Here is a 21,909-nt window from a genome sequence, read left to right as displayed (position 1 = left end):
ACAATCTGCAGGACAAAGTACTTTCCCTCCCAGCTTGATTTATATTTATAGATCCTCCTTATGTGTGATATTGTCTGCGGTGAACAAGATATTGTGCCGTGCGTTACTTTACACTGCCTGTGCTGTTTCTCAGATGGGTTTGAACCTCAGCTTCATATATTACCACCTTAGAAGTTTAACATATTCATTGATCTTCCTCTGCGCCTTCATGTGTATCTGCCAATGTTTCAGAGTCTGACCAGAGTGTGTGTTCTGTGTGTGTTGTTCGCAGTGAGTGATCCCATACTCGGATTCAATGCCCTCTACATGAGATTGATGTGTCTCATAAGTATCCCAAGCCTCGCCAGGACCTGTTCTTCCCGGATTTCACGGGAAAGGGTTTCAGACACGTCTAGCCAGAGGTGCCTCTCTTCCTGCATTCAAAGCACCGGCGAAGCACGAGCCCTGAGCTCGGAGCCTTGAAAGCCAAGCTTACAAACACTTGTCAGCTAGAGGCCTTTAATAAGCTGTCATAGGCCTTCCCAGCGCCGCTGAGCTCCCCTCTGTGAGGACATTAAGTTCTTACAAGCAGCATCTGTTTCAGGGCCAGGCACCTGCCTCTGGCCCTAGCGCTCCGCTAATGCTTTTCTACCTTCCCTTGACCACGCTCCCTGCTGTTAGCCACTATGTTTTAGCCTCGCCACCAGTGACCTATGCACAGATGGACACGCACACACACTTGCGCTCACAGACATCTGCTGGTCAGCCTCCATTATGCTCCTGGAAATCTTAATGTGCTCTCAATCTCTTCTGTGAGCCAAAAGGTGCCGTTTTTTTCTCCTCGCTCAAGCATTTCATTCCTCAGGGCGCTTGGGTCCCATCTCCACCGAAAGCTTGCACAGTATCCCTCTGTCTTTTGGGTTTTTCTAGCTTCTCTCTGTAGACCGTAGAACATTCTGGTTGCTACCCTCTGACAAGATTTAGTGTGTGTGTGCATGCATGTGTGTGTGGTTTGCCATCCTTGTTATAAATGCTCGCTGCCCACATCCCTCCCACGGCCCATACTGGTGGCTATTTTCCTCCAATGCACCACATATCATCCCCTCGTGTTCCTTAGCACAAAAGAAACTCATTCAGACTGAAGATCTCCACCTTGAAAAGCATTGGAGTGTCTCATGTAGTGTCAGCGACCGCCGGTAACGCCGGCTTGCCGGTTTCCAGTGTTCAGATGGCAAAATCTCAAGACAGAAACAATAACTTGAGGGTAAGATCCACAATAAAGTTTCTTGCGCAGCAATTACAGAGCGTGGCACAGAGGCTGCATTTCAATCAAACGTGATGGGCTACAAGAAGTTAGACAAAAGGGCTTTTCCTCAAAAGCGCCTCATTTCTATCTCTTTGTTTGCTGCTTTGTGCTCATCCCTTTCCTTTCACTCACTCTGACACTTTACCGCCATTAAAAAAAGAAAAAACATAAAAAAGAGATGTTTTATGGGCCCACACATGCTATGAACAAACACAATCATATTCAGAGGAAAACAGAAATGCCCCGAAGCATTGCATTTCCAACAGATGTCTGAGGAGCCCGGAGCCTGGTACGACAGAGGCACATCACATTTCCGTTTGGCACATCTCAGCCGTATCTCTGAGTTATGACAGTTTGCGCTACTCTCAAGATGCACGCGATTCAAATCTCATTCATTATGAATGCCAGTGATTTGGAGGGCTGCCATCACGTTGCTCTCCAGAACCACAGCACCAACAGAAGAGGAGATACGGCTTCACTATAAAACACACTTTATTCTGCTCCAGATGTTGCGAGAGCTGGGTTATTTTCCTTCATTTAAAAGTTCTGAGGGACTCGAGCTGTATCCGATTCAATGTTTTATTTTTGTCTTTCTCATTACTTTAACAAGTGACTAAAAAGCAGGACATTTTAGGCAGATCTGACTTGTTGCACTCACATTCCTGCAGCTTAAAGAAGAATGAGTGTTCGAATTACAAGGGGTTTAGAGAAGGTCAAGACCCCTTATTTTTTAGTCATAACCCCTCTAGTTATCTCTACAATCAGGCTGAGAGGGTGGAATCTAACCTCCCCTCGAAGTGTCATATAAAATTGTTTTTACATTGTAATAGTATTTCATAATATTACTGTATTTTTACCAAATAAATACAGCCATGTTGATATAGATATAAGATATAGATATTAGGGGAAACCGGGCTTACTTGTCTCTTGAATTATGGAAAAAAAGTTGTAAAAGGTAATGTACATTTTATTCTAATTTAAACCAACATACAAAATCACTGTTAGAGATAAACATTTGTTTAACTTGACTTTGGAATCAAAACCTTATCGTTACTGAGATATAGCACTTTTCCTCGTGTGACAACTAGCCCCGGTCTCCCCTGCAGATCAAATTACAGAAAGTATTTTGTCCCCTGAAGCTTTGTTAGAATTCAAACATTGGATAGCACATTCATAAAATGACTGCAATCCTATCGGAAAGGTGCACATGCAGTATAGATTTTTTTTATGCCTACTGAATGAGAGGAAGATGAGAGGCAGAATGAGCGGCACTAAGAAGGCTGGGGGAAGGGAGCGGGAAAAGGCAGCCGCAGAAGTGAAAAAGCAACATGAAGGCAGCGATGTGTTTCAGATGACATGTTCAGACACAACAGCGTTTTCCTCCCTGGCCACATCTGAGAGAGTTCATGAGGGGATCGCTAAACCATTTGGAGTCCTTGGTGTGTGTGTGTGTGGGCGGTAAAAAGAGAGAGACTGTATGTGAGAGGAAAAACGAAGAGAGATTGAGAGAAAACACATTTTGAACATTGCCTCTGTGCTCTGTGGCCAGTGTTTGGTGAATATTTAGGGCAGCCTTGCTGTTTTAAAATGGACCGGCAGATGAATGGGAATGAATGGGAAATGCACCTCAAATGTCCCATTTTTTGGTCTTTGTCATTTTCGGCTTGGCCTCTGAGATCCTGAATTAACAGCTAAAAGTTCCTGGTTGTCCAAAATGAATGTCATAACAAGTCTTAAATAGCAGTTTCTTTCTGTGATGCCCCAACACTCTAGGACCCTGAACTGGTGAGGAACATCTGTCGCTGGGTCAGAAAGGCCACCACCATCCCCTTCTTTGCCAAGCTCACACCCAACGTCACCAACATCGTTGACATCGCCAGAGCCGCATATGAGGGTATGAGCAGCCTCACCTACAGATACATCTGACAGTAGATGTAGTCATTTTGAGTGCATTTATAGATGATGTGTGGATTTTTTTAAATAATATGTTAATTATGATGGGGAGGTCTTCTAAAACAGAAGTGCATATATAAAATATTGGAGTCTGTAAGTTATAAATATATATTTTTTTTTTCTTGAAAAAGTGACATGCTCACCAAGACTGCATTTAATCAAAAATAATGTGTAATATTTTTCAAAAAAAAGCAAAACAATTATATATATTTTTAATTTTTTTATACTGTATATATATATATATATAATTTTTTTTAAGTGACATATAAAAAAAAAAAAATAATAATAATGTGTCATATTTTACAATTGAAAAAAAAATATATATATATTTATTTTATTTTTTATTATGTAATTTACTCCTGCTCTGGAAAAGTTGTATTTTCAGCAGCCATTACTTAAGTCTTCAGTGTCACATGATCCTTGATTTAGTGCTCAAAAAATATTCATATTTTTATTAATGAACAGTTCTGCTTAATATCTTTTTGTGGAAACCATGATACCTTTTTTCAGGATTGTTGAATAAATAGAATGTTCAAAATAACAGCATTTATTTAAAATATAAATCTTTTGAAACATTTCATGAAAAACATTGACAATTTTTCTTCACGGTCAGTTTTAGTCAATTTAATGCATCCTTGCTGGATAAGTGTTAATTTCGTAAAATAATAATTTTACTGATGCTCAAATTACATTCAACTCATTAACCTAATCAGTGTTTTTTAAATTACATTTTCATAATCATGACATTATAATTATGACACGCACACCATTTTCAAATGGAGGAAAACTATTTTGAATAAGATTCTATTGTTTATATGTTCCATGTGCTTGTACAGACCTACATAGTAAGCAGCATATTTTTCATGCACATTTTTCCTGATATTTTCTTCTGCTCACTCATGCCATTTATTACACTGCACTTTAAATCATTTAACCCCATCATTTATTCTCATTCATGTTCTTCACAATAGAAGTCAAGAGGGTGAAGCATAAATTGTACAATATAAGCCAGTAACCTTTTTTAAATATAAGATTTGCTGAGTATTGATTTATGTTCATTTTGTTACCAAGCTCCTCCTGGCTCCAAATTTGTGTTTGATGTTTTACATTACATTACAACTACTTATTTTTATATCTGTATTCTCATGAACACATACAGATATATAACAAACAAGTGAATAAATATATTCTGACACATACATCGTAGACATGCATAAGAACATTTTCAAGTCAGTTTGTGCTTTGATAAATCTTGATTTGTTCCTGCTTAACATAGGATCACATCTATACAAATTAGCATCATAATGTAATTATGCATGTGTTTTATAAATGACACACAAAGTGTGGCTGGTTCAGGCTTTTGAAAGAACCTCTGTGGTTGTTTGTAGGTGGGGCAGATGGAGTAACAGCCACCAACACTGTATCTGGACTGATGGCTCTCAAAGCAGACGCCACACCCTGGCCTGGGATTGGCAGAAGTGCGAGAACTACATACGGCGGAGTTTCTGGTGAGTGAGTGAGAGTGAGAGTGAGAGTGAGAGTGAGAGAGTGTGAGAGAGTTGGCCGGCGCACTGGCTGCCGAGATGTCTGGGCTTGCTCTGGTCAGGTCCTGCCTGCTCAGACAGATGGATTAGATCAGGTGTGAAAGAACTGGGCATGCTCTCTGCTCTCTAGAAATGGAGCTTCATTCTAGGAGACTTCTAGTAAAAATATATTAATCCAGCTTGAAGTACTGAAAAAATTAACTTTGTCAATCTGTATTTTTAGATTATTCCAGTAAAAAATATCTTCCCTAAATATCCTTAAAACAAGATATTTACTTGAGAAAAATAATTGCATATTAAGAAATGAAATTCATTTAAAGAGACTTATGCTTAAAGCAAGGAAAAAATATATAAAATTGTTTTATTATTTAAATACACTTTACTCAATTTTCAAACTATTGTCTTACTTCAAAACCTGTTTTAATATATGTCAGTCATTTTACATCATATTTCAGTAAAAATATATATTTTAGAAAAATTTTAAATTTAAATATCCATAAAAACAGATTTTACTTGAGAATAAAAATGACATAGTAAGACTTTTAAATTCAGTTCAATTAATCATATCATAATTACTAAGATTCATTTTCATACATGAATGGTAAGTTGTGTTTTTCTTGCTTTAGTGAGGCTTGTGCTTTAAAACAAGAAAACAACAATTTTGCCAAAGGAGTAATACAAATAAACTTATTTAAGATATATTCTCTGAAAGCATGTTTGTGGTTCTCAAGTAAATTTATCCAATGTTAAGGATATTTTTATTTGTAAACAAGATAAATACTAATTGAGAAATAGTGTAATAGATATTACTGCAAATGTGTTTGGCATGCACATTTTTAAACTCCCATGTTATACGTTCACAGTGTATGCATTTAGAAGTTACTTCCTTTAGTGTTCGGAAAGAACATAAATGTCAATATGCGTCTGTGTGCTTACCACTAATAAAAACAATCTCTGTGGTCACACATATTAAACAACTTTTAAAAAGCATGATTCAGGTGTGTGCTTTATAGTTTCAGCTGTGTACAGTTGAGTGTGTTAAAGCTTCACCTCAATACACCTCTCCCTTCTCCCTTCAGCTGAGCTGCCACAATGTCTGCAGAGGCAAGGACAGGGTCAGAAACACGGCCTGCATTAAATTAATACTCATACTTTTGAGGCTCTATTTTATGCAAGCAAAACTGACTGACTGTCATATTTTTCACTTTTGAAGTCTTATGGGCCTCACTGTGCAGCTCTCCCATGGGACCCAGTCTTGCAGCAATGGTCCAAGACTCTGCCCGAGACCAACCTATTGATCAGCGGGGCTCTAAAGGGCCCCACATATTTTATCTGCTCCCAGTACAGTAGCTCTCCTCAGACTTTTTGTTTCAGAAGCCCATATCCAGAACATAAAACCATGTCCAGAGCATCCAGGGGCACATAAATGTGTGCCACCCTGAGCTCTCGGTGGAGTTGGCTTGATTCTCTAATGTATTCAGTAATTGAATGTTTAACTCGGCAGCAGTGGCCGGGTTTAAGGTGCTTTGATTTTTTTGGCAAGTGGCATAAAACCTGAGTGTGGAGGAAATCAATCTTTTCTGTGACATTTTTTTTTTTTTTTTTTTGTAATACATTTTTGCATTCGCCATTAATGTTTAGTAAAGGGATAGAGAGGGTATTTTAAACTTTTAGACTAATTATAACTCATTAGTCGATTAATAAAACTTGTTTAGTGCTGTTTTGTTACCTGCCCCCATTTTTGTGCTCAAATTTGTTCAATAGTCTAGATCAGGGATTTTTCATTGATGTAAGGTTGAAGAGGTTTCCATCCGTGCAAAGGTCCAAACAATAACTTAAGCAGGTTGGGTTAGGGATGCACCAATGTATCAGCCAAGAATCGATACCGGCCGTTAAAAGCAGTTATCTGCACTATCAGCCTTCGGCCAATTGTTTAAAAACAGTAAATGAATAGGGTAGAATATGTCCTGTCAATCAAAAGAAGGAAGAAAAAAAAGTGTGAAGAAACTGCAATTTATGTGTGAAGAAAAACCATCTCTTGTGTAGAATTTAGGGCTGTTGAATTAATGCAATAATACATTAATCTCAACCTCACGGCACAAAAATAGAGCAGTTAACGCTGGTTCTATTTGACCCTATAGTTGTAGTTCAAGAAAGTTTCCAGGTCTGCATTTTTTTTCCCTTCACCAAACTTTATTTGTAGTGTGCCTCCTATCCAATAATTGCAAAGAGCTTTGTGCTTTGTTACTTCTGATAAGATAAGTCTTAGCTCTCAAATAATGTCCACTTCCTCACAAAATTCAAACAGTAAATGCTGTTTGACGCTTTTAAATGAGGCGCCACAAAAATTGCTTTAGCCACCTGAGTTCAGCAGCAGCGCAAGTCATCTCTTCCACTTCATTACAAGTTATAGTGCAAAATAAACATGTCTGAACATCAAGGTATGTTGAAAGATACAGAATTTACTGAAATGTATCGTAACCACTCAATCAGTGTTCACAGTTGGTTAGTTAGTTATAAAAACACTAGAGGGGAGCGTATTTACTGTTAATTGTATATGCATGTTTGAATAAATCTGTCATGAAGGCAAGTTTTCAGGAAAACTCTTATGTGCGAGCTGTATTTGAACATTTCAGTTTTTATTTGAGTGTGATTATTAAATAGCAGTTGAATATAATAGTTTGGGCTCTGATTGTTAATTTTATAGTCATGTATCAAATGAGAGGTTCCATGTATAATTGAAAATGTCATTCTGAATAATCAGCAATCGGTATCAGAAATGTATTATTTGTGAATCCCTAGTTTGGATAGCTGTGAAATTAAATTGAAATTAAAACTGCAACTGAATATGCCATGTAGGATTACATTTATAAATTAGTGTTATATTTTCTGATTTCACTGTAACAGGACTGTCGATGAGCAATAGGGAAGTGGAGTGTGTGTGTGAGCTGAACATATTTGAAAGCTAATTACTGATTTTTAGGGAAATGGGATGAAAGACCAAATATGGTCTAGTTATCACCTAGAATGTATTGTAAATTCTCTGGTTGGCATTAGCAATACCTTGTAAAAGTTAGAGGTCATAAACCCTCAATAGTCTCTCAAGACTGCTGCTAAAGTATAGAGCAGATCTTCTCAAGCTGTGGTCCACGAAAATTCCTAGTGGTCTGTAGGGTGAAAAAAAAAAACAGTTAACACTGCACAATTAGTTGAAATAAAATCAGTATTATGTCTTTGTGATGTCCCAGCAATGCAGAAGTCTGCTATTTAATTAAGTAATTAGATAAATACAGTCTGTATGTGTTAGGTGCTGTCATCTACTACACATTCTCCAATTGTGTGTGATGCTCTTGTTTTTAACGGCACACACTTCACACAAACTCGATCTCTAGTGGTGTTTTGAGTTTTGAGAAGGATATGACAATTTCACAAGATTCAGAATGAGAAACATACTAAAGAGATCATTTAGCTAGAAACGAAAAATTTGTCAATATTAATTGAACCTCTTGTTGTTCCAAACCGAAGACTTTTGTTCATCTTCGTGATGCAAATTAAGATATTTTTAATTAAACCTGAGAGATTTCTGGCCCTCCGTTCATCACAAAGCAAGTGTGTCTCTTCAGTTATGATCTGGCTCATGTTCCCCTGTCTTTGTGTTTGGACTTTTGCGTTACTTCCTGTCTAGAGTGCCTTTTGTAGTTCTTTTGTTTCATTGGTCCTCTTGATTACTTTCCCAGGTGTGTCTTGTTACCTTGTCATCTTGTTAGTGTCTCTGTGTATAATAGTTCTGTGTTTTAGTCAGTCTGAGTCAGCCGTTGTCTTTGCAAAGTTGTGGCATGTTTCTGTTTCCTGGTTCTCTCTGTGTTTGGTTCTATGTTTCTGGATTTGGATTACCTTTTGTTTTATTAAATGTTCCACTGATTGCATTTGGGTCCTACCTTGATTCTTCCTTGCATTGATATGTTACAAAACCACTCTTTATGACCTCTTTATAAACTGTTATAAAGTTTTCTGACAAAAATCTTTTAGGTTTCATTAAAATATCTTAATTTGTGTTCTACGAGTCTTACGATTTTGAACAACATGAGGGTCAGTAAATGGTGACAATTTAAATTTTTGGGCGCACTATCCCTTTCTTGGTGGTTTGACATGCTATGTGAAAAAAAATACCACAGTCATACATTTGTACGGTTTCATAGAATGCTGTTCCGTACCCACTGTATATATATATATATATATATATATATATATATTATATACAAAAATTACATAGTCTATGTTGCTTCAGATGCAGCTTCTGTGTCATCTTTGCAGTGTAGTGACAGCTGAAAATGTTTGTGTATGGAGAAAAACATTGCTATGCTTTGATTACATTAATTTATGAGAAATTATTTGCAGTCCGGATGGAGCCAATGCGGAGTACGGATTCAGGCCGTGGTCCGGTAATTGCTGACCTCTAGTCTAGATCACATGGTCAGTTTATTTTTCCCCTGGTTGAGCCTCCCACTGTGATTTCATTTAGCTGGCAGCGTGTTCCTCATTTGATGTGTGTTTTAATGATTGGTCATGCCGACCGACTGGTCTGTTGTCACAAATATATTATTGCATCTTTTTCATTGTGCATAGAAAACCATGTTCCCCAGACACCCTGGGAGCATCGGCAGGCATAATTAACAGAGAGCTTCACCGTCATTCTCGTCTCTTATTTGCTTTTGTTATCTGGCCGGGTCTTTTTTGAGGCACAACATATTTGGGTGAAGATAGAAATCGTAGAGGATGCAGAGACCCCACACTCCGTCTCGCGCTGTGTTTAGAATTATTAATCAGAGAGTCTGGCATCGGGAGCGGACGCCTCGTGCTAACAGATGCCACCCGATGACCTCACTGAGCTGTCAATCACCTCAGCACGGGACCAGACTGAGGATGGCGCTCGTCCAGAGCTGTGCTCGCTAACGTTGGAGCTGTGATTGTATCTTTCATCAATACCTCATTACTCTAAGCAGGTCCTGAGCGCTAGCGGGTCCAGGACGTCTCGAAGCACAGACTGTGCTGTCTGTAAAGCACAAGTGTGATACTGCTGAACACATGCAGCCTACAGAAAAAAGAACAGGACTAGGAAAAGTATAGGTTCATAGGTTCAAAAGCCTCAGTAACTGTGTTTGTGTGCTTTCACAATGGCGCTCACTATAGCAGGCATGTAGGAAGTGCTGAGAAATTAAGTAATTTTATGTACATCTTTTTACTTTTAATTCTGCTTGGCACAGGGCATGAATATGATTTTTTTAAGCGTGTTTTTATTTTATTTTTTTTATTTTCCTTACATTGATAAACTATTATCTAATAAAGCTAACCATGTTATTTATGGGAAATGTATCAATACCTACAGACCAAATTCCAAACTAGCCTCCATGGAATGGTAGCTTAATTTAATCTAAATTTCCTTCTTTTTTTTGTATACATTTTATTTTATTTTTTAATTGAACAACTAAAATTGCTAAACTGTATTTAGACTGTCTTAAATGTTGGTAAAACATTTTTTAAATAATAATAATAATAATAATAGTTTGATCGTTGACGTTTCTGATGTTGAGTGCCTCTTTTTGATTTGTTGAAGAAAAAACAAAAAAACAGCAATTAATTTCTAAAATTCCGACCCTATTTTGAACTATTTATGGGAAGATTAGAAAATAATCATAGAAGTCTGGCATACTCCCCAAGATATGCTCAGTTTCACAGGAAGACTGGGTTAAGACATTTTAAAGATTTTAATAAAAAAATGCATATCTATATTTTTTACTTTCGACGTCACTTCGATATTTGAGTGTAGCGTTACACTTGAATATAGTTTATAAACTGACCAGTGACAAGTGTCAAGTTGTTTTCAACATGGTTATGGTTTTAATTAAATTGCTTTATGTGAAATACTCGCTCTTCACCAGGGTGTATGATCATAATGGCTAGTTACATTTCACATCGAAATACATTTCATTTGCAGATTTAGGTCAAATTCACAGGAAAATGTGATTTGACTTCTAAGCTCAAAAAGACAAACATAATTTTGAATATATATTTATGTCATGATGACAAGTGAAGTATGCATTTTGCAGGGTCTAAATTAAATTGCAGTGAGTAAAAGGTATGTTTTTTTTCATTAGGAATATACTGTAATTAAATAAAAATGCAGGTACTGTTTCAGTAGTGTTTGAGTGAAGTACAAATGTAGTGATGGATTACAGAACTAAAAACCCCCGCTCAAGAGACAATATTAGACACTCTGAGCTAAGTTTAGCATTAGCCTGGATGTGCTGCTGTTGACATGCAGTGAACTTGTGCCGACAACTTCACCACAGGTACTGGTGACAAACAGGCGTGAGCGACCCTGCTTGACAAGGACACGTTGGGGTTGTCAGAGCAACAGGAGCTGTCAGCGCGGCTGGCGTGAAAAACAAGAACAAAGTGCTGGGAAGGACAGAGCCAGTGCCACAATAACATCACAACAATATCACAGGACTGAAGCTTTTCTTGAGTGGAAGTGTGCTGCCTGACAACATTATCTGTGTCGGCTGCCATTGGCTGACAAGTGCTTTGATGGCTCTCAACATTTGTTGCACAAGTCGTGTCCATATTAATGTGATTGTGACATCACTCACAGTACAATAGCCCATTGCCGGATGAGGTGTAGCAGATGTCTTACTGGGACATTATTACCTCGATACATTTGACTCACACAGACATTTGAGAATGATGTGTTCAGAGCTCCAGCCTCTCGACTTAAGCTGTAGTGAGCCGAACACTCATCTCTAAATCACACCCAAATGGCTTTCATTGCGAGCCGAGTGATGTCGTCTTATGATATTATGTTGTCAGAATAGAGCAGAGATGACAAATTCTACCTGACATGCCATCCATTCAACCAACAGGTGGAAGAGCAGAAAAAAAGTGAGGGCGGCAGGAAATGCCAGAGGCTTAGGGAAGCATCCATATGTACATAATTAACCATGCGGCATCGGGATGCAAAAAAAAAAAAAGTGCCGTGATTGAATTTATCTCCCCAATTTGGGAATATAGGGTGGGTGATGAGGATCGTTTAGCATGCCGGAGTGGGGCTAAAAAAGAAGGCTGTCTCGAGCCATCAAATGGTGGAAGTGGAGTTCTGAGCCACGCCGGCGAAATGAATGTGGACAAACGTACGGCTGTGATCAATGAATGGGAATCTGCTGGGAAAATGAGGTTAAATGTAATGTGATAAACACTTCCATCTGTCTGGCTGATCAGAAAGCCACTCGGCTTTCATTAGGGAATCCTGCCATCCTGAAAGACGAAGAGAGAAAGGCACGGGGAGGGTTGTGCTGCTGCATAGGTGAACCCAGGCACCTGTAGACACAGTTTCTCTGATCCCAAACCCAGTGAACTGCTTCACTGTCTAATATGGAACCTTGTAAGTGACTGTTATGAAACGCTCTACATAGGCAGCACACAAACAGCACTCCACTCTGGAGACTTGACTTACAATAGAGCACTGCAGGAATGAGTACTAAACTCAAAAACGAGCATTTTTGCAGTACACATTCCATCATTCCGAAAACAATGGTGTTTTTGTTTAAATGCCTGAAATAAGGTCTGTACTAATCCACTTTTACAGACTTGTTGTTTTTAAACTTGCTCTCAACTTGCTAAGTATTTTAACTAAAACCTACCAGCTTTTAGATTTTAAATAAAGATGGAAAGAATTGTCAGAACTTGGTGGTTGAGACGTTAAAGTTGTGCGACTGTGGTGTAGTTCGTTTGTAGCCTAATTTTATTATTTTCTTTTTGATTGTATTTATGATTCAGAATGCATTTGTTGTGTTCATTTCTGAATATTATTTTGATGAACAAAATATGTAAGAATGGAAAAACCTTATTGGCTTTTCGTTGAGGGAACCAGGGTGATGCTAACTTTCGGAATGAACTACAAAAATACATCATAACTGTAGCGCTCTATTGATTTCAGAAGATGTTGACATCAGCATGTTGCTAACCTAACAGTGCAATACTCTAAGCATAAAAATACATAATAAATTTTAGTATATTAAATCTGTAATTATATTAAACATGTTTTTTAAACATTTGGTGCTTAAAAAAATATATTATATATTTTTAGGATTATTTGAAGAATAGAAAGCTTAAAAAAAAACAGCATTTGAAAAAAAATATTTTGAGTAGTTAAATGTGTCTTTACTGTCACTTTTGATCAATTTAATGTATCCTTGCTTGTTAACTTCATAATGTCACCAAACCTTTGAACAGTAGTAGTATAAGACAATGGGCCTGTTTACACCTGGTCACTTCATGCATTTTCTCTGATCGGATAGTTCTCATTTGTTAAAGCAATTCCATTTACACTTGGCCACATAAATGTGTCACCGCAAAACAGATATAAATCTGATCTTCAATTCCCGCGCTATATGCAAATTTAACGGAGTTCACGTCAATGAAAGCAACAGATATGCACTGCATTTTATTCATAATCAGCTAATGTCAAGATCAAAGACCGCAATAGGAGAGAGAGTGGCATCAGCACTGGAAAGATAAGTTAGTCTTACTACTTTTACTGAAGATGATTGTGTGTTGAGCATCTGCGACTTATTACTTTCAGTTTCATTTGTGGCAGTTTGTAGTTCAGCTTGCTGAAGAGATACTCAGCTTCTCATCTGTGGCGATGCGCGTCATATCCAAGGGTTTGTTTAGTGTTTTTGGAGGCCCTCAGCAAGTGGTCCCGTGGGGCCCCCTTTGATAGAAATCACATTCCGCGATTGCGTGGGTTGCATGGTGCCTAAACACGCTACTGGTCATATCTGGCTATAACATGTCATATAGCACGCTATATAACACACTCTCACACGTTTATTTTTTAACATTTTGGGAGGAGTAAAATTTACATATGTGGTTTCAACACCCAGATGCATTTACACCTGTCCAGTTTCATCTGGAATGCGTACTAGGCCACCTCCTGAAGTGGTTTGAGCGATTGGATTTGAATCCATCTCGAAAGCGTTTCGGAGAGCATTTACACCCGTTTTGTCAGAGAAAACACATGAAGTGACCAGGTGTAAACAGGCCCAATAAGACATGCTCCGATCACAAGTTGAATTTGTAATCTGTATAAACTGATTTTATATAATTATTGTTTTACATTTAATAATGATGTTTTCCTTCCTGTATTTGGATAGGTAATGCAATCCGCCCCATAGCTCTGCGCGCGGTGTCAGCTATAGCAAAAGCACTTCCTGGATTCCCGATCTTGGCTACCGGTGGTATTGACTCAGCTGAGTCTGGATTACAGTTCCTCCATGCTGGAGCGTCTGTCCTGCAGGTAACCACTTAAATTCATCACCACCTACCATCCACCAGTAACTGTAGGATATGAACCTTTTGTTTACCAGTCTAGACCTGTAACCACGTCTGTACCACCCCTCAGCCTCAATACATCCCCATTTGTAGGACCACAGCTTGGGTAAAAATATATTATTTTTGTTTCATACAATATGCAAGCCTAAAGTCTGGGTTTAAACATATACATAAAGTAGTCAGTCCTAATCAATCCCTAATAAGTAGTCTACTAACGGCTACACTCACACAGAGCTGCTACAGCCGAGAAGCAACAACAAACTCAACACAAATTGCAATTTACAACATGGCTCTGAACAAGTTGTTAGTGCAAATAAACCCATTATCTCAACATGATGCCACAGCCTCCGAAATCTCTTTTTAAATAAATAAATCAAAACACCCTCATTATGTGCAGAAATAACGTTTCACAAGTGCCTTGGAGTTCTAGGGGGGGGAAAGACTGGAATTAAAACATTTTAATCACACCCACATGTAATAGCAGAGTGCTGGCTCATAGTAATAGGAGAAATTGTAAACTAGCCAACTCCTCACTACACTACAGTTGAATCAGTGTCACTAACGGGTTACAGAAACACATCGTAGCTCCATCTCCTGCTCGAATTAGATTAGTCCAATGAGCTTCTCTGGCGAATAATGTTAACCTCTCACAGACTCACAAGACAAACAACACATGTGATAGTAAGTAAATAAGAAAATTGTTATTTATCTAACACTTCTGCAAACAGTGTTTATAATGCTCTGAACAGCATATTAAAGGCCCCTTTAAATACAATTGGATATGTACACTGCCGTTCAAAAGTTTGGGTCAGTAAGATTTATTTTTAACAGAAATGAATACCTTTATTCAGTAAGGAGACATTAAATTGATGAACAGTAAAATGACTTCTCTATTCATCAAATAATCCTGAAAAGGTGCAGTGAGGTTTCCATACAAAATATTAAGCAGCACAGTTGTTTTTAAAATTGATAATAATAATAATAATAATATGAAACGTTTCTTGGGGAACCAAATCAGCAAGAATGATTTTGGAAACACTTTACTTAAAGCCTTTATGAATAATGCATTATAAAAGTAGTTTTAATGTATTAATTATGCCTTGTAATGCACCTTATAATGCATTGCACAATCTCATGAATAATTGTAACTACAGTTAATACATTATAACATTTATCAATTCATTGTTACACTATGCATTTTAAATTTGGTTATAATTATTTACGACAAGATATAATGCATTACAACGCACATTATGAATAATTATAATGCATACCCTTTAATAGCCCTTGATAATGCATTATACATAAAGGCTCTAAGTAAAAAAAATTCTAAAGAATCATGTGACATTGAAGACTGGAGTAATGGCTGCTGAAAATTCAGCTTTGCAATATATGAAAATAGATAATCTGAAATGTAATAATATTTCACAATATGTTTTTACTGTATTTTTGATCAAATAAATGCAACCTTGAGGAGCACAAAAAAAAAATATGTAGGAAAAAAAAAAAAACGTACAGATCCCAAACGTATAGTGTACATGAACAAATGGAATGAGTAGATAGAAATAAAATGCAAACAATTATGCCTTGTAATGCACCTTATAATGCATTGCACAATCTCATGAATAATTGTAACTACAGTTAATACATTATAACATTTATCAATTCATTGTTACACTATGCATTTTAAATTTGGTTATAATTATTTACGACAAGATATAATGCATTACAACGCACATTATGAATAATTATAATGCATACCCTTTAATAGCCCTTGATAATGCATTATACATAAAGGCTCTAAGTAAAAAAAAATCTAAAGAATCATGTGACATTGAAGACTGGAGTAATGGCTGCTGAAAATTCAGCTTTGCAATATATGAAAATAGATAATCTGAAATGTAATAATATTTCACAATATGTTTTTACTGTATTTTTGATCAAATAAATGCAACCTTGAGGAGCACAAAAAAAAATATGTAGGAAAAAAAAAAAACGTACAGATCCCAAACGTATAGTGTACATGAACAAATGGAATGAGTAGATAGAAATAAAATGCAAACAAAGAGAAATGTACAGTACATTTTCAATTTCATGTAGGTTCACGGGTATTAAAATCCACAGTTTTGGACCTTCCTGGTAAAGACATATCATTGTGTGTTGAGACATAAGTAGCAGTAAAGTGATTTACATGCTGAAGTGATGTGATTCAGTGGAGTAATGGACAATATTTTTTATGGAACGTTGTTCATTATAAAATTAATAAAATACAATTACTCTTTCTAGACAGGTCTTAGACAGGGCAGCCAAAACACTACTGCAATAGTGAAGTCTTGATGTGAAAAAGGTGTGAATGAGATTCTCAATGTCAGTAGGGGTATAATTCACAGAGCTTAGAGATGTTCTGAATGTGATAATATGCTGTTTTACAAACGTTGTTAGTATAGTTAAAAAAATATTCAGAGACAATTAGTTTATATATGGCACAATAAAACTGTATTTAAGAGTCTCTAGTTGCAATCTTTAGATGTAGTCCAGAAGTGTGCTAATTGGTTTGTGGGCATCTGGAGCAAGTAAAAAAAATACTTATAATTATAATCGTTATAGCTGATGAAAAGTTATAATCATTTACATACTGATGAATAGATGCACATGTTTAAATAATAAAGGACTTAAAGGGATAGTTCACCTTCAGTTGATGGTCCCCATTGACTTGCATTGATTTTTTTTCCCCCATACTATGGAAGTCAATGGGGACCAGCAACTGAAGGTGAGCTATCCCTTTAACTGAGTCATGGGGAATACCACAAGTTATCTGGTGTTGTGTGCACCTAGTGCAACATAGTATTTACTGTCGCTTAAGATCTAAACTAATCTAGAACTGAGCCTAATAGGTCAGTCAGTCAAGCACAATCTTATGATCAACAGTTTTAAAGACAGCTCTGAGATCAGAAAGATCTAGGATTGACAGATTACCTTATTAACTTGCAGATCTGTTAAAAGAGCCATTTTATAGCTATGGTAAGGCCAGACTGGAATGTCTCATTAGGATTATTAATTTTGAGACCGTTGTAAGAATACTGTTTTCAATTATTTTGAAATGGAAGATTGGAGGAGAATCAGGATCATTTTGCTTCACCAGAGGCCTAACAGTTGCGGTCTTTAAACTATGTGGTAAAATACTTGCTGGAGGAACTGATTAACAGTGTCCAGGATGTTCAGTAATTAGGAGTTTAAAACGGTTTTGAGCAAGTTAGAGTGCAATGGGTCAAAAAAGGACCCTTAAAGAATTCATAAGTGATGTGACCTGGGTGAGTTTATTAAGGCTGATGATCCTTTTTATAGCAGTGGATGGAGAGTTAGAAACCACTCCAAAAGGAGTAGTGTCAGCTGTGGTTTGTCTGATGGTAATGGATTTCATCAGTGAAGAATACTGCAAACTGTACTTTTTTATTGGGAAACGCTTACATGATATTTGAGGTGAGGGGTTAAACAGCCTCTCTATGGTGGAGAAGATGAATCTAGGATAGTCTCCGAGTCTGTTAAATTTGAGATTGTCTGGCAGACTTCATCTCATTATTGAAGGGGTCATATCATGGGGAATAACATTTTTCTTGATCTTTAAAAAAAAAAAAGAAAAACTGTGACTGTCAAAACGTCCTCCCTACTCCAAAAAGACCATTTATTGAATCTACAAGCTGCAAAACCGACTCATTCTGAATTTCCACAACTGATGTCAGGGAGATACATATATACACTATATACTACATTTTTAAAAATGTGGGTTGGTAAAATGTAATGTTTTTGAAAGAAGTCTCTTATGCTCACCAAGGCTGCACTGATTTGATTAAAATACAGTAACAACATTTTCAGCAATTTTCAGCAGCCATTACTCCAGTCTTCAGTGTCACATGATCCATCAGAAATAATTCTAATATACTGATATGGTGCTGAATAAACATTTCTTATTATCAATGTTGACAACAGTTGTGCTGCTGAATATTTGTATGCAAACCGTGATACATTTTTTTTTTTCAGGATTCTTTGATAAGTAGATAAAAAAACAGCATTTATTTGAAATAGAAAACTTTTGCGCATTCTTTCAGAATAAAATGAAGTTATTTTAAAAATAATCATACTGACCCAAACTTTTGAACAGCAGTTTACGTCAACATTTATATTTCCAATGTTCCGAAACTGTGAACTTATAAGGAGACAACTGAATAGGTGCTATTATTCTTAAACAGTAGAATGAACTAAGGAATTTGAGCTGTTTCTGGCTGTGTGTAGCCCAAAGGTTGTACATTTTTTTTTTTCAGGATTCTTTGATAAGTAGATAAAAAAAACAGCATTTATTTGAAATAGAAAACTTTTGCGCATTCTTTCAGAATAAAATGAAGTTATTTTAAAAATAATCATACTGACCCAAACTTTTGAACAGCAGTTTACGTCAACATTTATGTTTCCAATGTTCCGAAACTGTGAACTTATAAGGAGACAACTGAATAGGTGCTATTATTCTTAAACAGTAGAATGAACTAAGGAATTTGAGCTGTTTCTGGCTGTGTGTAGCCCAACGGTTTGGCCATTCTTTGAATCTGAAGGCAAATGTGTTTTTAGAGCTTCAGCGGAGAGGAAGATTATCAGTAAACAACAACTTAAATGAAATGAAACTTAGTCCTGTTGCTCTGCAACCACACAATCACGCTTTCTTCCTATTATGCTGCATTGAGCTATTGAATACACTCTGCTTTTAAGAAGACCCATACACACTAAAAATAATGATGTGTATAGTGTAATCACTGGTGTTTCACTAAGTCTGGGCCCTGAGGTCTGTTTATCTGTGCATATTTAACAGGTGTGCAGTGCTGTGCAGAACCAGGACTTCACAGTGATTGAGGACTACTGTTTAGGCCTGAAGACGCTGCTGTATCTGAAAAGCATAGAGGAGCTACACGATTGGGATGGCCAGTCTCCTCCAACCATACGCCACCAGAAGGGCAAACCAGTCCCCCGCGTGGAGGAGCTCGTCGGAAAGGTGAGCATCTCTGTGGCTGGTCGCCTAAGGCTCATTCTAAAAAAAATGAAACTCTGTGGTGTTTCTCTGGTTAAGCTTTAGTGTTTTGTGTTGCAATTAAACAGGCAAAATCTGCCTGGTGTGGATATAATGCTTTGAGTCATGAAGGATGTTTAAGGTTGTGGGTCTTAGTAACATAGCCGCAAGTATGATGCTAAAAGGTGTGAGAGTAATTTACTTTCCTCTGCTTGGCGAGAAAGAAGCCCCAGGCTTTTTCAGACCGGTTAGTGACCCTGTGACCAATGGTGGCTCTCAGCTACGCTGTGCTGTAAAGTGTGGTATGAAACCCATCTAGTTGTGCACAAATATAATAAATTCTTCTGTGATCGATATCAACAAAGAGAGTTTTTATTTTTTTATTACATTTTGGGTTTTAGTTGTGAATTGCAATGCACACAGAAAGTACAAAATGTGAGGGTGCTGAAATGCTGGATAATCAAAGCCGTCATGTTTTTCGACTGGAATTACCATATATTTATTTTTAATATCACTAAATTATTCAAATTGTGATTATGTTTGTCTCTCTCTCAAACTCAACCCTCCTCTGAAATTTCACAGTTGCACAAAGATATTTTCCCCATCGCTACACCATATTCACACAGCATAAAAACGAAACATATGCAAATGTTTCTCTCTCCATAAACAGTTTTGTGCTTCTGTTAAAAGTGATGGTGGGGGAAAAACACTGAATTGATAAGTGCTATTCCTCGACTACAACATGATTTTGAAAAACATGAGGGGTGAAATCTCTCTCTCCGTTTCGTGCTAACAGGGTGTCTGTAGAGCCCTGTCCAGAAACAAGCACACAGTTTTGGAAAACTTGTGGGAGGAGGGTGTTCAGACACTTGTATTTGCTTTTATTTTAACCACATATTTTTGTCAATATGCACTGCATTTTTTTCTTGTCGTCTAGTAAAAATAAACATCCTTAAAGATGAAGACGATAAGCTTTGTAATTGCACAAGAGACAAAGCGGTCCTATTATGCTTTTTCACTTTTTCAACATTAGTTAGCGTGTAATGTTGCTGTTTGAGCATAAAGACTATATGGTCAGACTACATCGCGTTTCTTCTGGAAATCACAACGTCACTTATTTAAATAATTCCTGCCCATGGAATAAGCAAAAAAGCGGGTGAGGCCTGTTTGAGCTGCGCTAGAGAAGATGAAGAAGAGTTGCTTTAGTAGCATGTTGTTGCCATGTTGAAAAGATGCTGTTTCTTCCACCCCGGTTCAAACCCTTTTGTTTGGGTTTACAAAGGTTTTGGAAAACTAGGAGTGAGTGATCCTCTTGTTCATAAACATTTACAGGGTCTGAATCGGGCTCAGACTGGTATGGCAAAATTGACGTCATCGTTAGTATTTACAGGTGAGCAGATGAAACGCAGTTAAGGGGCTTGACATTTCCAGAACTCGCTTCACAACACACTGGACCAGCTAACCAACGAGGGGTTACGTCGAAACAGGACGTAAGCAGGGTGTTTGAGACAGACAGGAAAGAGAGGTGTTGCAATAATGTAAAATAAGTTTTTTTTAAAAAGTAAGTTTTGGAACCCCCAAAGTATATTATTGGTAACAATTTATAATAACATTAATTACTAAATCATTAACAAACATTATAATGCTTAAAGGGGTCAAATGATGTTGCTAACAAGAACATTATTTTGTGTATTTGGTGTAATGAAATGTGTTTATGCAGTTTAAGGTAAAAAAAAATAAAAACATTTTCCACATACTGTACATTATTGTTTCTCCTCTATGCCCCGCCTTTCTGAAACGCGAGGTGTGCTCTGATTGGCCAGCTATCCAGTGCGTTGTGATTGGCCGAATACCTCAAGCGTGTGATGGAAATGTTACGCCCCTTGCCATATTGTGATGCCTTGTCCCGGCCGGAGCGACGAGACAAAAACATTAAAACCCATTATAAACAGTAGCGGGCCGTGCATTTTACACCTAGGCCTTCAGTGGCATCCTACATGAATTAATCCATCTCTTCATACCATCATAATGATGCCACGGCTATAGAAACCATAAATATTACACAGTAATGCAGTATAACAGGACACTACATAACAGATAGGTATCTTATGTAGCGAGAATGAATGCCATTACTAAAGAAAGAAACCCAATTAAAAATTACGCAACACATCATCTGTAGCTGAAGCATTAACCTAACAAAATGACACAAATACAGTCCATCTGATGTTCTTACAGACATTTATTCACCCAAACGCATTTACACTTTACAGATAGCATTGGTATAAATCAAATAAGGTGATTACATGTGTTTTAAAGTTTCTGCTTTTCATCTTCACTAGTCTCCCCGCCGGTCTGTCAGCGCGCTGCGGGAGGAAAATACTGGTTAGCACAGCTTTACTAGGAAAGTGAGCAAGTAACATTAAAATAATTCATACAAGATGATGAAGAAAAGGGTATACATGTGTTTTAACGTACCTGTGACTCATTTTCCCGCTGGTCTGCCTCTGCCAGCGGCACTGCGGCCGGAGGAAAAGACCGTTTAATACAGCTCCACTCGGGAAACTGAGATATTCTTACGGAAACTTAAACCTGGCTTTATATCGCACCAATATCATCAGAATACAACGCATCAAGCGATAAAAATGAAAATGAAGCTACCATACTCTAGTGGTTTTTCATCTTCA

The 21,909-nt window shown here is 37.3% G+C and overlaps 1 protein-coding gene across 1 annotated transcript in view; it reads left to right on the top strand.

Moving 5' to 3' along the window:
* LOC107570487 (dihydropyrimidine dehydrogenase [NADP(+)]-like) overlaps positions 1-21,909 on the top strand; it is a 106,722-nt gene that overhangs the window by 63,103 nt on the left and 21,710 nt on the right. The window contains exons 11-14 of the mRNA XM_016256714.1: positions 3,059-3,179; positions 4,627-4,746; positions 13,995-14,137; positions 19,031-19,210. Coding sequence (XP_016112200.1) covers positions 3,059-3,179; positions 4,627-4,746; positions 13,995-14,137; positions 19,031-19,210 — 564 coding nt within the window. The remainder of the gene's footprint in view (positions 1-3,058; positions 3,180-4,626; positions 4,747-13,994; positions 14,138-19,030; positions 19,211-21,909) is intronic.

This window comes from Sinocyclocheilus grahami, unplaced genomic scaffold (assembly GCF_001515645.1).
Source record: "Sinocyclocheilus grahami isolate Dianchi unplaced genomic scaffold, SAMN03320097.WGS_v1.1 scaffold1465.1, whole genome shotgun sequence".
Lineage (NCBI taxonomy): Eukaryota > Metazoa > Chordata > Actinopteri > Cypriniformes > Cyprinidae > Sinocyclocheilus > Sinocyclocheilus grahami.
The sequence above is the reverse complement of the archived record's forward strand: the minus strand, read 5'-3'. Positions and strand labels throughout refer to the sequence as shown.